We start from the raw sequence: 14,195 nt of genomic DNA, 5'->3' as shown, positions 1-14,195 counted from the left end.
TCAATAAAATGTATTTCAAGTGCCTCATTAATGTAATTATGCAATTCAAGTCGAAATCCAACTAATGTGTACGTTTTAAGTACCTACTATTTTATTTAAATTATCGTTGTGAACGATAACAAATACCCTATTATCAATTCGAATCGTATGTTCATACCATTGCCATACGATTTTATAACAAAATATCAGTCGTTATCACAGGTCGAGCACGCTTTTTTCGTTGGATCTCCGCAAGCTAATGTCAAGCAAGGGTATTTTGGACAAAAGTTCTTCACAGCAAGGTTATTCGATGATAGGCGAATAATTATAAACAGAAAATTGCCTGCAGACTATATACTGTCTTATCTGAAGTTTTGAATCGGTTTTTGCAATTAGTGATTATTCTGGCGCGGCTGTGAATGTTCTCGTGGTTTGACGTTCTCACTGCAGCTAGTGCGATTGGATTAATCTACTACTTTATTAAAGCCAACGTATTTTACGAGAGCAGTAAGTTTTGTACCTTTTTTGTTTGAAATAATGTTGCTATTAACCATTAATGATTTACCTGTAAACTTTAACTGAGAACCTTAAACCTGGGAACTTAACCTTAAATGTAGTAAACAGTACCTTAGATTTTATTCATTCCAAAGGGACAGCATCCTATACACCTTGATCCTTTCGGTTTGTAATTTACAATTTGTTCAGGTATCAGATTTTGATTCATTTTGCTTAAATTTTGTTTCATTGTGTTTTGGTTCTTTTATTGTATTCGAATGTCAGATCTTGTAATGACCAACTCTTCTGAGAAGTCTCATTACCGTATAATCCTTCTTTACAGCATATATTAAAACCTGTCAATTTTGTGATCAGTGTCTCTATATCTTTCTTGAAATATGTGTTATCATGAACAACATGCTTTTTAGTAGTATTCCGTATCCATTAGGAAGTTGACAACTATATTAGCTTATGGTTATTTTCCTAATATAAACAATTATATCGATGTTTTCTTGGTCCACTGTCGTATATGCTAAAACCAGGAATTTCTAGGTCTTTCTACTTCTCTTATACCTTGGATTTTTCCTTCTATCCTTCTCTGTCTGGGTTCGTTGTTCGGCTTTGTGTAATTTTTGGTTAATCAGTATTTTTATTTTATTTAACCAATATAATAACCTTTGGATATCTTTCATTAAGGTCTTTTTTCTTCAACAATGCCCTCATTTAGCAGTTTTTCCGCATTTTCCCTGAAAATTGTATAATTGTATGGCCAAAGCTTACAAAAAGTCAAAAACAAATAACAATAACAATTAAAATTTACTAAAATTACAAAAATCGTCAATATCACAAAATAAAAGATAATAAAATACACAATCCATTGCAAAATTTAACTAAATTGCAAATTGCAAGTTGCTGCATGTGATACCCAAATATACCCATGCAAATGTGATACGCATGATTTTGTCAATTTACGGAACTTAAGGAAAGAAGTTGTAGATTTAAGTTGCAAAGGGAGATGGTTGTATAATTTTTTTGTCGAATATAATAGAGATTTCTTTACTAACTCAGTGGACGGGATCGGTTAATACACACGAAGGTTTGAATTTCTGGTGGAGTAGTTTCCAACTAGATGTTTGAAATTCCTCAAGTAAGATTGGAACCAATTCAAAGAAATACTTCAAATTCCGTAGAAATTTGTTTTTTTTTTATCAAAATGTCGTGATTTACACAATCAAAAGCTTTGCATAGTCACAAAAAACAGTGGCAGTGTAAAAATTATTATTTAGTGCTTGATAGACCTAATGTAGTACAAAAAATATAGCATAACTGGTACAATTATTAGATAAAAAGCCGAACTGACTTTGTTATAAAATGTTGTTTTCAACGAGAAAGGACATAAGTCGGGCTTTTAAAAGTCTCTTAATATAGGATCGGTAGTAAGGCAATAGGTCTGTAGTTGCAGACATTAGATTTTTCACCACTGGTATGAAGAAGAACAATAATAGCTGTCTTTAGGCACTCTGGAAATATATCTTTTTCAAAGGAATCGTTAATTAGTGAGACCAGGAGTTAATGAGACCAGGAGTTCCAACACATTTCTTGGGAGATTTAAGACAATTTTTATTCATAGTCCATCAGTACTACAGGAAGCTTTGCTTTTGATAGTACTAATTTTTTGGATCAATTCAGATTTACCTATTCAGACGTACCTATTCTTCTGGCAATTTGTCCAAAATACTGCAAATATTTCTGTTGTATTTGTTTAAACAATCTATCTTTTACTTTGAGCTGTTCTGGTATTGGTTCATTTGTTCGATGTTTAACCCAGGATATTCTCAACATACTGCGGTATATCCACATCTCAATAGCCTCTATTTTATTTTTTTCGTTGTCTACTTTTATGTGTCAACATGTTTTAGTTTCCAACCTGGGATATGCGAGCTAGAATTACCCTGCACGGAACTCTGTACACTTGGTGATGCTTGACTAGAATATACATCAATTGAATTGCTCTCTATCGGGTGATCTATTATATAGTCGCATATCTCCCCTGGAAGCGAGTGGAGTTGTCAAGAAGGCAGCAAAGAAAGACAAAAAAAAATGTGGGCAGAAAATCTTGCTGAAAAACCGCGGGTCGCTGGTAAACATCGTAGCGTAAATCATAGTGTCTACAACTTTGTAGCTTTTTTAAAATTTAAAGAACTGAAACGAATATTAAACGAATACTAAAACAATACGGCATGATGCACAAAGAATAAATCGTTAGTGTCAATCGTATTAGGATAGCAAAAATCACAAGTTTTAGCCACGTTTGGATAACCTGGTCATCTGATAAGTTCTATAAATTTGTAATCTACTTCCGTCAACTTTACAAACAATCGATTTTACGGTTATCGGTTTTTATGCAAGGGTTATTATACGATATTGATAATATCTCTTGGTCACTGTGTATAATTAAATTCAATAATTGAATTTATTAATTATATACTAAATAAGATACCAACTCCTTCTGCTGTAAGTGACATGTTCTCTTTATCCATGGCCTTCGAAAGACCAAAGTTGTGGTCGGTCTAACTAAACAAAAACATTCAAGAAGATAAGTTAAAGCGATCGAGACTGTTGACACACTGCGACCTTTATAGGTATATCATGCTTGCTACTGTCATGTCAAAGCACCGCTCCCTCTTAATAAAGTTCCACAACCTTGGGACTAGTCTTTTCAAGTAATCTGAAGATTTTGTTTTTGCTCTCAAAGTTGTGGTCTGACATTGACGTAATTCCTTCTTCTTCTTAATCCTTTCGGTCACGCTTTTTTTTAGTGTAATGAAATATATTTTGTTAATAATTCCAAATTATTCCCAGTTATGGTACTCTTTTGTAAGGTAATGTCTTTTGGTAGGAATATTAGCATTTTTTTAATAAAATAGGGCCCGTTTTTGATGTTGTCAATTGACAAAATTGTGAATAACTGTAATATTTACTTAAACAAAGTTAAAATTCTTGTGTCGTCAATTGACGACACAGTGACTGAAAGGGTTTAACGTGCCCCATCTCTAAGGATATTGGCGATCATCATTGCCCATTGTTCTATTGACGTTTTCCCGCTCCATTGTCTCAGATTCTTCAGCCAGGACGTGCGCCTTCTCCCCGGTTCTCTTTTGCCTCCAACCTTCCCTTGTATGACCAGCCGCATCAATTCGTATTTCTCGTTTCTTTCTTTCGTAATTCCTAAACCGAGATATTCTTCTACGATCTTATACTTTACTACAGATATCTTGTCTTTACTGGTATGTCGGAAATATTCACCCTTGCATTACTTTACAGTGAATAATATTCTAGTTCTGTATTTTATCAATTTTTCCAGAATTTCCGTGTTTCTAACTCGGTCGGCCCATGTTTTATGTAATATTCAACGATATACATGCTCACATTTCAGAGATATCCAATTATTTGGGTCTGGTTTCAGTGAATGTTCAAGGGTCTGCTTTATAAAGCAGAGTTCGAAAAACAAAGCATTTTAGGTAGTCTTTAAACGCAGGATTATAATTGTGGAATATTAAAAAAACAAACAACTGAACATCACTAAGGCTTTTAAGAACTTATGCGTACATGTGAAGACAGAAATGTTTGCCACCGTAACTGCTAACCTCCTTTGATGGAGGCGACGCATGAAGAAGAAGTATACTCCATATGAAAACTCATAGTTATGGCACAATTAAATCACATTTACGGCACAACTAAATTTACCCGAAAAGTATTAACGTGGTGACTTGATTCCTCAATCAATCATAATTTTCTGTTCTGTGTAATAAACGTCTCATGGATACAATATTGGTTCCTGAGTCGATTGTGTGTTTGTGTTGTAGCTGCCTTGTTGATTTTAACACAAATTAGGTCATGCTTGTGACGCACTATTTGTATATAATATTTATATTTTTTAACAGATTACCACCTTATGTTTATTAAAAAATCCAAATTATTGGTCCTGTTTTTCGAATATTACGCTAAATTAGATATAACCTTGTGTATAAAATTTGATATCGACATGTAAGACCTTTTTGACCTTATTTGCATTTCCACAAATTAACATTTCGTTGTTCACGCTTCAATGAACATTATTAGAAATACACTGCGTCATTCGACAAATACGATAACCAATGATTTGTATTTTTAAACAATACAACTTTGATGCGCGAACGAATTAAAGAAGACATTTTATACCAGGTGTTCAAAAATTTATTGTTTACTCGGCCTCGATCTTGAAGGCAAGTAGCCATGTTTTTAGTTGAAAAATTCTGAGGCATATCAGGCTCTCAGCATATCAAATTATCACTACAGTACATTCAACCAACTTACACCTCTAAACGATTAATGGAATTCGCAGAAAACCTTTCGTTGTAGTAAAAGGAATGGTAAACTGCACTGGAGTTCTTCATAATCTTTTTAATTACTTACTTTGTTTAGAATATTTTTGACTGTATTATCAGTTAGAGTTAATTTGTATAAAATAACGACGAAAAATTCAAATTAATTTTCCACTACTCCACTGGATCCACCACTCTTCTATTAATTTTTCACATTTATTTACAGTTTCTGGTCCATATATTTCTGAAGTTGCAGTTTTAAGAGCTTCTTGTCAAATTTCCCTAACTGTATCCACTGCATCCAAAGTATTTATCATAATACGTTTTACATATACCTCATATGTGTTCGATGGGATTAAACTGGCAGTGATTCGGCAGTAACCGTAGTTGGTTTTTCATTACGTTTCGAAATTTCCAGTAACTCTGAATTGAAGGCGTATTCTGGAAAAATTATATTATTTTTAACTAATCAATTTTTTATGCTCAGTGCGTTCCACGACTGTTTCTCCAAAATCTCCAAATAGTAAGGTGCATTATCTAAAACTATAACTGATGGTTCACTCAGACTAGGTAACAGTTTCTCCTCAAGTCATTTAACAAACATATCTGATCAGATTTTGATTTTGAAGAATAAATCAAGTCTGCGTTTTCTATAAAGCCTTCTTTCCCTCCTGCATGAAGAATGATGTGTCTTTTGCCTTCGCTATCTGTGTGTTGTATTGATTTTATGCTGTTCTCTTGCCAAATTCATTTAACCTTACCCTTTGCAAACATCCATGTCTCATCTAAGTATACGAATGTTGCATTTTCAGATTTAAGTCTAGTATATTCTCTCAAAAATTTAATTCTTTTGTAAACCACGCTACTCCTTTCGCATAAAAGTAACCTATTATTTTCTTTTTTGAATTTAAATCCTAAATCTCTCAACACTTTCCAAAGGCTAGTCCTCTTAATTTCAGAAACTTGTCATTCTCTTATTTTTTCAGTAAAGTATCTAAACTGACTGGATTGTTTTCACGCATTCGATACAAAATATTGCGAATTTCAAATTTTTCTCCATCAGGTAAGTTAATGTTCCTAGAATGTTTACGAGTTGTTTTCTTGTCTTCGTGATACTCAGTCACAGTAAGATCTTCTTGAGAATCTCTGACAGTCTTCATTACAGTTTTTAGCCTACCTTCACTTATCCCGACAAACACTTATCAACACAAACGCGTTGATTTATACATAATAATGACTTTAAAGACCCACCATTGTCTCTTTTCATGGTAACGTATTTATGAACATTTGCAATTAATTCATCAATATCCAACTTAGGTCTAGGTATGATGGTCACTTGAAACTACACTTATGAATTACAATATACTGAGTTTAGATCAATATGACAGAAACCTAATTGTTGTTGTTGAGAGGTAAAATATAATATAACCGCTTGCAAAGATCCTAAACACATTAAGCAAATTAGCCTAATGATTATTAGGAAAGCCGATTGTAATTTAATTATGTTTGATAAAAAGTTTAGAAATGGTTGGAAACCGTACATAAACAAATTAAAATGTTTCCCACAATTATTTAATTTTTAATACAAGTATTTTCATTTGAAAATAAAAAGTTAAATATATTTACCAAAACTCTAACTTTAACCCGTAATCGCAGACGTCTCAAAAACGGTACACTTTAATAGACATGGTCAATCGTTCTATGAAATTTTGACAAAATCATTCGACTGACGTCTCGTGATTTAACTGTCAAAATTTAATTTGCGAAAATTGTCAGGCAACAAACTTTCACACCAGTCGAAAATATTACCGGCAAAATTTTCTCTCTTATGATATTATCTACGAAAATTCAATTCTCGATATTTTATTTTAGTACGACTTCGCTGCAAAATGATTTTTATTAAAGTTATAAGCAAGGAAAGTAGAAAAAATCGATATTTTTTGTAATTTTTAAATATTTTAATTTTTTTAATAATGTTCCCTATCTATCTGAGAGGGAGGATAGTCAATTAATATTACTGAAGTTACCATTTAACTATTTCTGCAAAAATCCGAATGCCACCTCTCACATCCACCTCAAAAGAGATTCGCCCTGGTCTAATAAACAAATAATACACAGATAATTGCAGAATCGCCTAATAGGTTACTTACTTGCTTTCCGTGTCCGGAACACAAACAGCTTTAAATTTTGTATTTCCAATAGTTGGTCGCCCTGTCATTCGCTAAGAATAGGTCTTCTTCTGTGCAGGTCTCTCTCATCTCTATGCATGATATAAGATGGTGACTATTCTGAACCGCGCCCCAGTCGCAGGTATCGTCCTCCTGGTATCCCCATTTCTTTAGGTTACTAGCTGTCATGATTATATCATAACATCTTGAAGATTTGGAGTGTCATCAGAAAATGCCTTTTATTACTTAAGTCTGCAGAATCGGTTTGATATGTACAATTCTACTAGTCTTTTCAGTTTATGAAAGAGGTCTCCATAACAAAGCAGTTCAAATTAAATCATAAGATATTTTTATTTCCGTTGTATCAAAACATGATTATCAGATATCAAATTATAGTTGAGGATCAATCTTAAACAATACTAACATTATAAATTATATTTTCGGATTGAGTTTAACTATTTGTTTACTTTCCTAAATCGATAAAAACTTTCCTGTCTTGCGTCGAAATATATAAACTTGCGAACTCTTTAAAGTAAGTCACAAGGTCGTCTTATCTGGAGTATGTACCGACATTCGATAACCTGTCGGACTCTTATGTAGTTCATAGTTGCGAATTTGTCGCGATTCATGTGGTTTTTTTCTCTTTTAGGAAAACGTGGAGCACCAGTCCATTCCCCGGCTCCTTCAACAACGCAACTGAATGAAACTAAACACGTAAAAACAACAAACATCACAACGGATATGGCTGAACAGGCTCAAGAAGGTGGGCAGTGGATCTTAGGTAAGATATTTTTACTTCCATCAATCAGTTACTATTGTTATCACTGCCTCGTCGTTATGATTTCACACTGTCTATTTTTTGGATAATTTTGTCCACTTTGCGCAAACGACACACTCATTCGTCTTGTTTTTAAAACTATTTAAAGATATTTATGTCTGTCAAGTTGAACAAACCTGAGCATACGGGACTCTCGTTAAGCTGATAACAAGGATTTGTCATCCGCTATCCCTCATATAATGCCTTTTAGAACCTTCAAAAATTTGTAAATGATTTCTACGTGAAATCGATGATTTATCCACAGATAGACTAGGGTATTTTGTTTTTTTTATTGCGTGTAGATGATGTAGTCTATTATGCTTTTTGCTTCTCTTCTTCCTTCTACGATTCTGCTGTGATTGTATCATATTGGGCGCTGAATTACGCTAAAGCCAGTCAAACAGAATGCTAAACATAATTAAAGACATTAACACTAGCAACGAAAGAAAAATCTACTATGTACTATCAGGACAATCTACTTGATACTCTTTAGTATAATGGTCAAAATGATAGAACACTTTAAAAAGGCAGGACAAGAATACAAGTTGAGCTGAAAACAAATTCTTCTATTACTATTAGTATTTGCAATATTGAATCATTTTGAATAGCTATTTTAACTATCAATTCGTCAGCTTAACATTTTGTCCTTGCTATATCTTTCTAAAACTTATCCCAAAGCTTTTAATGCGTTTTTGTTTCTGTTAGTATTTTTTAGCATTTTGATATTACTCATCATCATCATCCTTCATTTATCACGCCCACTGCTGGACATAGGCCTCCCTTAAACTACTCCATTCTTTACGATTTTGTGCTCTTTGTTGTCAATTCTACTACGTTTGTCTGCTCTTGGCCTTCAATTTGTAATTTTGCTCGTCCATCGTGAGTCGTGCATTCTCTCTACATGGCCTTCCCAGTTCCATTTCATTAGCAATACTCGTCCTTCTTCGCAGATCTTCGCGAAGATAATACGCATTGGTCAAATACTTTTCTTTTGAGGCTAATTGGTATGTTGGCCCTAAGTGTGTCTTGCAGTTTTCCAAAGGCCGTCCACGCTTAAGTAATTCGTCTTTGGATTTCGCATGTTTGATTATCCCTGCTGATTCTTATTTTATGACCCAAATACGTATATTTCTAAACCAGTTCTACCACTTTGTCTTGAATAGTTAAATGGTTATTGGGGACCTTATTTGTCATAAACTTAGTTTTCGTCCCTCGTATGGTAAAGTAACGAATCTGCAAAATTGAAATTTTACAGGAGAGCTAAAAAACCTTTCAAGTTAATGTGAAAAATAGGGATATTAACCTAAATAAACGACATTTTTGTATTAGATTCTATAAATGTGTCTTTATATAATTAACCTAATCTAAAATTCAATATCCTTTATCAAAGCAAAAAAACGCAGATTCGTTAGTTATCTTTTGCAAAATTATAACTTAGTCCAATATACTTAGGCCAATGTAAAGTATTGAATATACTTTAGTATTTATATTAAGAACCATTTCCTACAATTAATTTAAAGCTTATATGCGAAAAAATTGATATACTTCACATAATCATAACATAGGTACTGACTACTAATAATAATTTTTATTGACAGCTACTAGGAAACATAATACAAAATAAAAAATATGAAAATAAAACCATGACCAAACACAAAACTTAAAAATTACAACAAAAAGCAATATAATTATATTGTGTCGTCATATTCAGATTCTTCTGAAATATCTGAATCAGGCAGAGTATCCCTTATAAGAGTTTGGGTAGGAAGGCTTTCATAAAATCCATGGTATGCACGTGGAATCTGTAGATCTTCGCATAACTTTTTCAGGTCTCTGTATTTGGCAATGGAAATGGGGAGGTGATTAGTATAAGGCGTAGCTGGTTTGAAGTTTTATGGACGACCTCGTTGTAATTTAAGTACATATTTGACAAAGGGTGTCGTTTCTTCATAGTTCGTTTTAACGAATACAGCATTTAGATCTGTTTTTTTATACATAAACCAAACTGCTTTTCTAAATGGTAGACTTGTATTACTGTTGTCTTCACCACGAAAATTACATTTATCTGGACAAAAATCCATAAATTCTTGGTGCACTAAAGGGTTAACTTCAAATGGGTGAGGTTTATTGCGAGCTGTTCTTATAACTTGAGTCCAACCTTCTGTTGTGTACACTGGAACGTTCTTAACCTTTTGCTCAATTTTAACGTGTATTGAATCACATTCCATTTGACTGTGTCTCGGTTCAAAAAACCTATGGTAAATTTGTTTTATATTTGAATGCTCTTTAAGGATGTGCATACACATGACTATAAACCTAAAATTTTTCTGTTAGCCCCCACAACTGTCTGTCAGACATCATTCGCACATACTCTACCACGTCGTCCTTCCGTTTCGTCATAAATTGTCATGTTATAAACTGCAAGTTTTCTAACATAAAAGAAGGGGCCACTAGGACCTTTCGGAGTAGACAGAACAGCTTGAAGATCTGACTGAAAAGCTAAAATATTGTTTTGCTCTTCGGCAATTTTTTATCATTGTCTCTTAGTTTTCGAGCAGCTTCTTTCCGATTGCAATGTTCTTTATAAGATTCTTCATCATTAGCACGTTCTTCATTAGCAATGCAAAGTTTACAACGATATTTCTTAGGTTTATAAAATTTAAGTTTATATTCCTGAAAATCTTTCAATATTTTTCAATTGAAACTGCTGTACGTTAAGCTTCCAAACACGTTTCCTTATACAAACTGTACATAATTGTAACATTCAATGTTGATTCTAAGAATTTATACATACTTTTTTTATGACAGTAATGGGACTCGCCACTTGAAAAGGAATGTATGTGATCCCTAATGAAAGTATCGTCTTCTCTTTTATTAACTAAACTACTAAAGTGACTAATTCCCCGAGAGTTGGTTTATTTTACTCATGGGTGTGGTTTTGTTTACATTTTTTATAGTCTGTCCAGTAATATAAAAATATTAATTCTCTTTATAGTAAACTCGCGAATGTGCAATATTCGTAATTTTGGACGTGTAGAACTTAATAAATCCCAACGGTAAACTAACGAATCTGATTATTCGTAAGTTCACTGTTGCAAAAGTTGAAAGACAAGCACATACGTTACTTTGAACCAGTTAATTGTGAGTTTAATATTGAAGATACATATTCAATACTTTAACAGACTGTAAATCTAGTTGTAATATGTAATCCTAACCGGTTAATGCAATTTCGTGAATTTCGCAGATTCGCTACTTTACCATACATGGGACGTTTTGGTGAAGTTCATTCTGAGGCTCACTTCTTTTTCTTGAGACAGAATGAAAAATTAGTGTGAGATTATGGACACATCCTACTCACGTGGGGTAAATCTGTATTTGTTTTAAAATCTGACATCGCGGTTTTAAGGGGTATATTGGCATTAAAACACCACGCCTGCCAGACGGGTTGGTGAGTGTTCGCAGTATCACAGCCGATTAAATAAACTTGATTGCCGCCTGCGACTTTGTGCTACCGCACCTGTCAGGAATTGTATTTCTCGGCCACGGGCCACTAATGACACAGCTGCTGACCTGTGTCATGTCCACAGTTGACCCGCGGGTACGTATTTGGCTATTTATCTGACGCTGATATATTATTTCACATACTAGAACTGGTATTAGTGTGCAAGTGTACACTTGAAATTTTCATTATCTCTTTGCCATCAATGACAATTTTACATCTCAAATAACATCATGTAACTTGCATCCACGGAAGTTGTATAATTTCTTTAACTAAAGTCCTTTTTTAGAGTCGGAAACCGAAACTGTGAATCATACAAATCAAAATGGTCACGAAAACTCACAGTGGATCATAGGTAAGGCTTTTTTATTTTAGAACTCAAGAATTGTTTTCGTCAGCACCATCATCAATAAAAAGTCTTATCAATTCTTATTTATTTTCATTTCATTTGTCGTGTCGCATCGTTTTTTTTTTTAAATATTTGCGTGAAATATATAAATAACACCAGGTCTGCCAAGTAAGTTCCGAGAATGTGGCATTCATCTTTATTTAACAATTTTTTATAATTTTTCATTTTTCACCTTCTCCTTCCGCTTCACCATGCCGCTCTATACCAACTTTTCACTGCGCAAAACAGTACGGAAGGTCATTTTCCGGCAGGCTGTTGAGTGGCTGTGCAGATTTTTGTTTTACGTCTTCTAATGAGTCGCTAAATCTATCACAGGTTGCTAAATCTGGAGAATAAGACAGGTGCTTCATGACTGTGACAAGGGTTTTGACCAACTAGTCCTTAACAGAGTGTGCATTGTAAGCCGGCGCGCTGTCGGAAAATTTTTTCACGGAACCGTTGGAAAATCCCTAAATATCAATATTGATTAACTGTCTGACGTTAAATTAACCATTCCATCTGAACTACACCACTCGCTCAAGATCACCTTCCATTTGGCCTTTTTGACTCTCGGAGAGTTTGGAGTCTGCCACTGCATAGATTGTCGCTTGGTTTCAAAGTCATATTGAAAAATCCATGTTTCGTCACAAGGAATAATAATAATAAAATTTGTCTCATAGTTTCTTTATAAATGTCCATACGTTCAGCAATGACCCCAATTCTTCATTGACGATCTTTTTAAACTGTTTCGGTCACTTTTTTACGTACATTAAAGTCTTTTTTGCTGTTTTGTGGGTTATTACTAAACTATTAATATTTTGTGTTTAAGGTGACGAGGAGGAAAAGGATGTATTTTTACAGAACGACCAATTGGATGCACCCCCTCCAGCTGCTCCATCAGACGGCCAAGGAGGTTACTCCAATTCGGGATGGAGTGCTGCTGCCAAACAAGAATTGTTCGAAAAGAGAAAAAAGCTGAAGTAAGTAACATATTGTGTCATCAATTTAATGTACGATAGTATGTTTGTTTAACTAGGAGTAACTTAGCACTGCTTAATAAGCAATAAAAGGACAATAGGGATTTAAATAGAAGTTTGAATATTAAAAATTAAAATTATTTATATATTACTTGTCTTAAACTATCCTTTGTGGATCATGGCATGTTCGCAGTCGCCACTCCCGTCGATTCCTAGGAACTTCCCTCCATTTTCTGACCCTTGGAATCTTAAGGTCTTTTTCCACATCATCAATCCATCTTCTACGCGGTCGTCTTCTACTTCTTCTGTCCTCTGGGTTTGATAATGTACTTCTGACATCTAGTAATGTCTCCAGCCCATTTTAGTCTCTGAATCTTAATAAATCTCACAATATCTGGATCTGTTTATATCCTAGATATAGACAGATCCAGATATTGGGAAGATCCAGATCCAGATATAATAGTTTGTATCCTAGTAGGACATACCTGTATTCGGGCTAAAAGAAAATAAGTTTTGATGACTTCTGTATCATAACAAACACGAAGGTATGTAACAGCAGAATATCCACGTAAAGAGGCGTCGCAAAACACATGAAGGTCACAGAAAACAATTACATTTAAAAGAATATGACGAGCTATAGAAAACTTAAACAGTATAAATAGGCAAGTCAATTGTAAATTGTTCCCACCTTGAAGTAATTGCCAAATGACTCTGAATAACAGTATTTACTATCAAAGTACTTACAAGTATTTGACTTACGAGATTTTGTTTTGTACAGGAAGGTTGAAGAGGTAGAATTTTGTAAAAGAAATCATCAGTTGATGGATTCCATCCAAGCCCTAATACCTTCAACGAAGATTGATCTAAGTCAGATGAAATAGACTGTTCAGAATATGATCCAAAAGAATATTAGCTAGAAAGAATAATTGAAGGGCATTACTTGACCATTCTCGTAACTCAAATCCATCACTCAAAATGTAATACAGAAAACAGTAAGAAATGCATCACTATTTTTATAGTGTTGGTGTTAAATAAAATCTTTGTATTAAGTCTTTCATTATAGGGAAATGTCTGAGGTATCGCTACCTATGTAGACTGGTAGAACTGATCTGGAAGCAAATAAAGTTGCCAGAAGACTGGAATGTAGGTTTAATTGTACCTATCCACAAGAAAGGAGATCAAACAATATGTGACTACAGAGGAATAATTTTCCTAAACTTAACATACAAAATATTGGCATATATTCTTTACGACCGACTAGCGAGATATTGTAAAGACCTAATAGGTAAATATCAGTGTGGGTTTCGTAAAGAAAGATCAACAACCGATCAAATATTTCTTCTAAGGCAAGCTCTGGAAAAAACATGAGTATGGCATTGATACTCATCAACTGTTTGTTGATTTTAGATGTGCCTATGATAGTGTTGAAAGAAACGCACTGTACAAGGCCATGATAGAATTCAGCATACCAGTACACTTAGTAAAATTGGTGAAAGCGACCCTCTCAA

General features: G+C 33.9%; 1 protein-coding gene across 3 annotated transcripts in view; it reads left to right on the top strand.

The window, feature by feature from the left end:
- Nucleotides 1-14,195, top strand: part of ACC (acetyl-CoA carboxylase) — a 139,535-nt gene that overhangs the window by 38,846 nt on the left and 86,494 nt on the right. The window contains exons 1-4 of one of the 3 annotated variants that reach the window (XM_072533118.1): nucleotides 198-486; nucleotides 7,656-7,787; nucleotides 11,612-11,677; nucleotides 12,540-12,690. In XM_072533118.1, the coding sequence (XP_072389219.1) occupies nucleotides 399-486; nucleotides 7,656-7,787; nucleotides 11,612-11,677; nucleotides 12,540-12,690 (437 nt within the window). In that variant the 5' untranslated portion in view covers nucleotides 198-398. Of the gene's footprint in view, nucleotides 1-197; nucleotides 487-7,655; nucleotides 7,788-11,611; nucleotides 11,678-12,539; nucleotides 12,691-14,195 lie in introns of those variants that run through there. The other 2 variants (XM_072533124.1, XM_072533123.1) reach the window with 2 other exon arrangements.

Source organism: Diabrotica undecimpunctata, chromosome 5 (assembly GCF_040954645.1).
Source record: "Diabrotica undecimpunctata isolate CICGRU chromosome 5, icDiaUnde3, whole genome shotgun sequence".
NCBI lineage: Eukaryota > Metazoa > Arthropoda > Insecta > Coleoptera > Chrysomelidae > Diabrotica > Diabrotica undecimpunctata.
The sequence above is the reverse complement of the archived record's forward strand: the minus strand, read 5'-3'. Positions and strand labels throughout refer to the sequence as shown.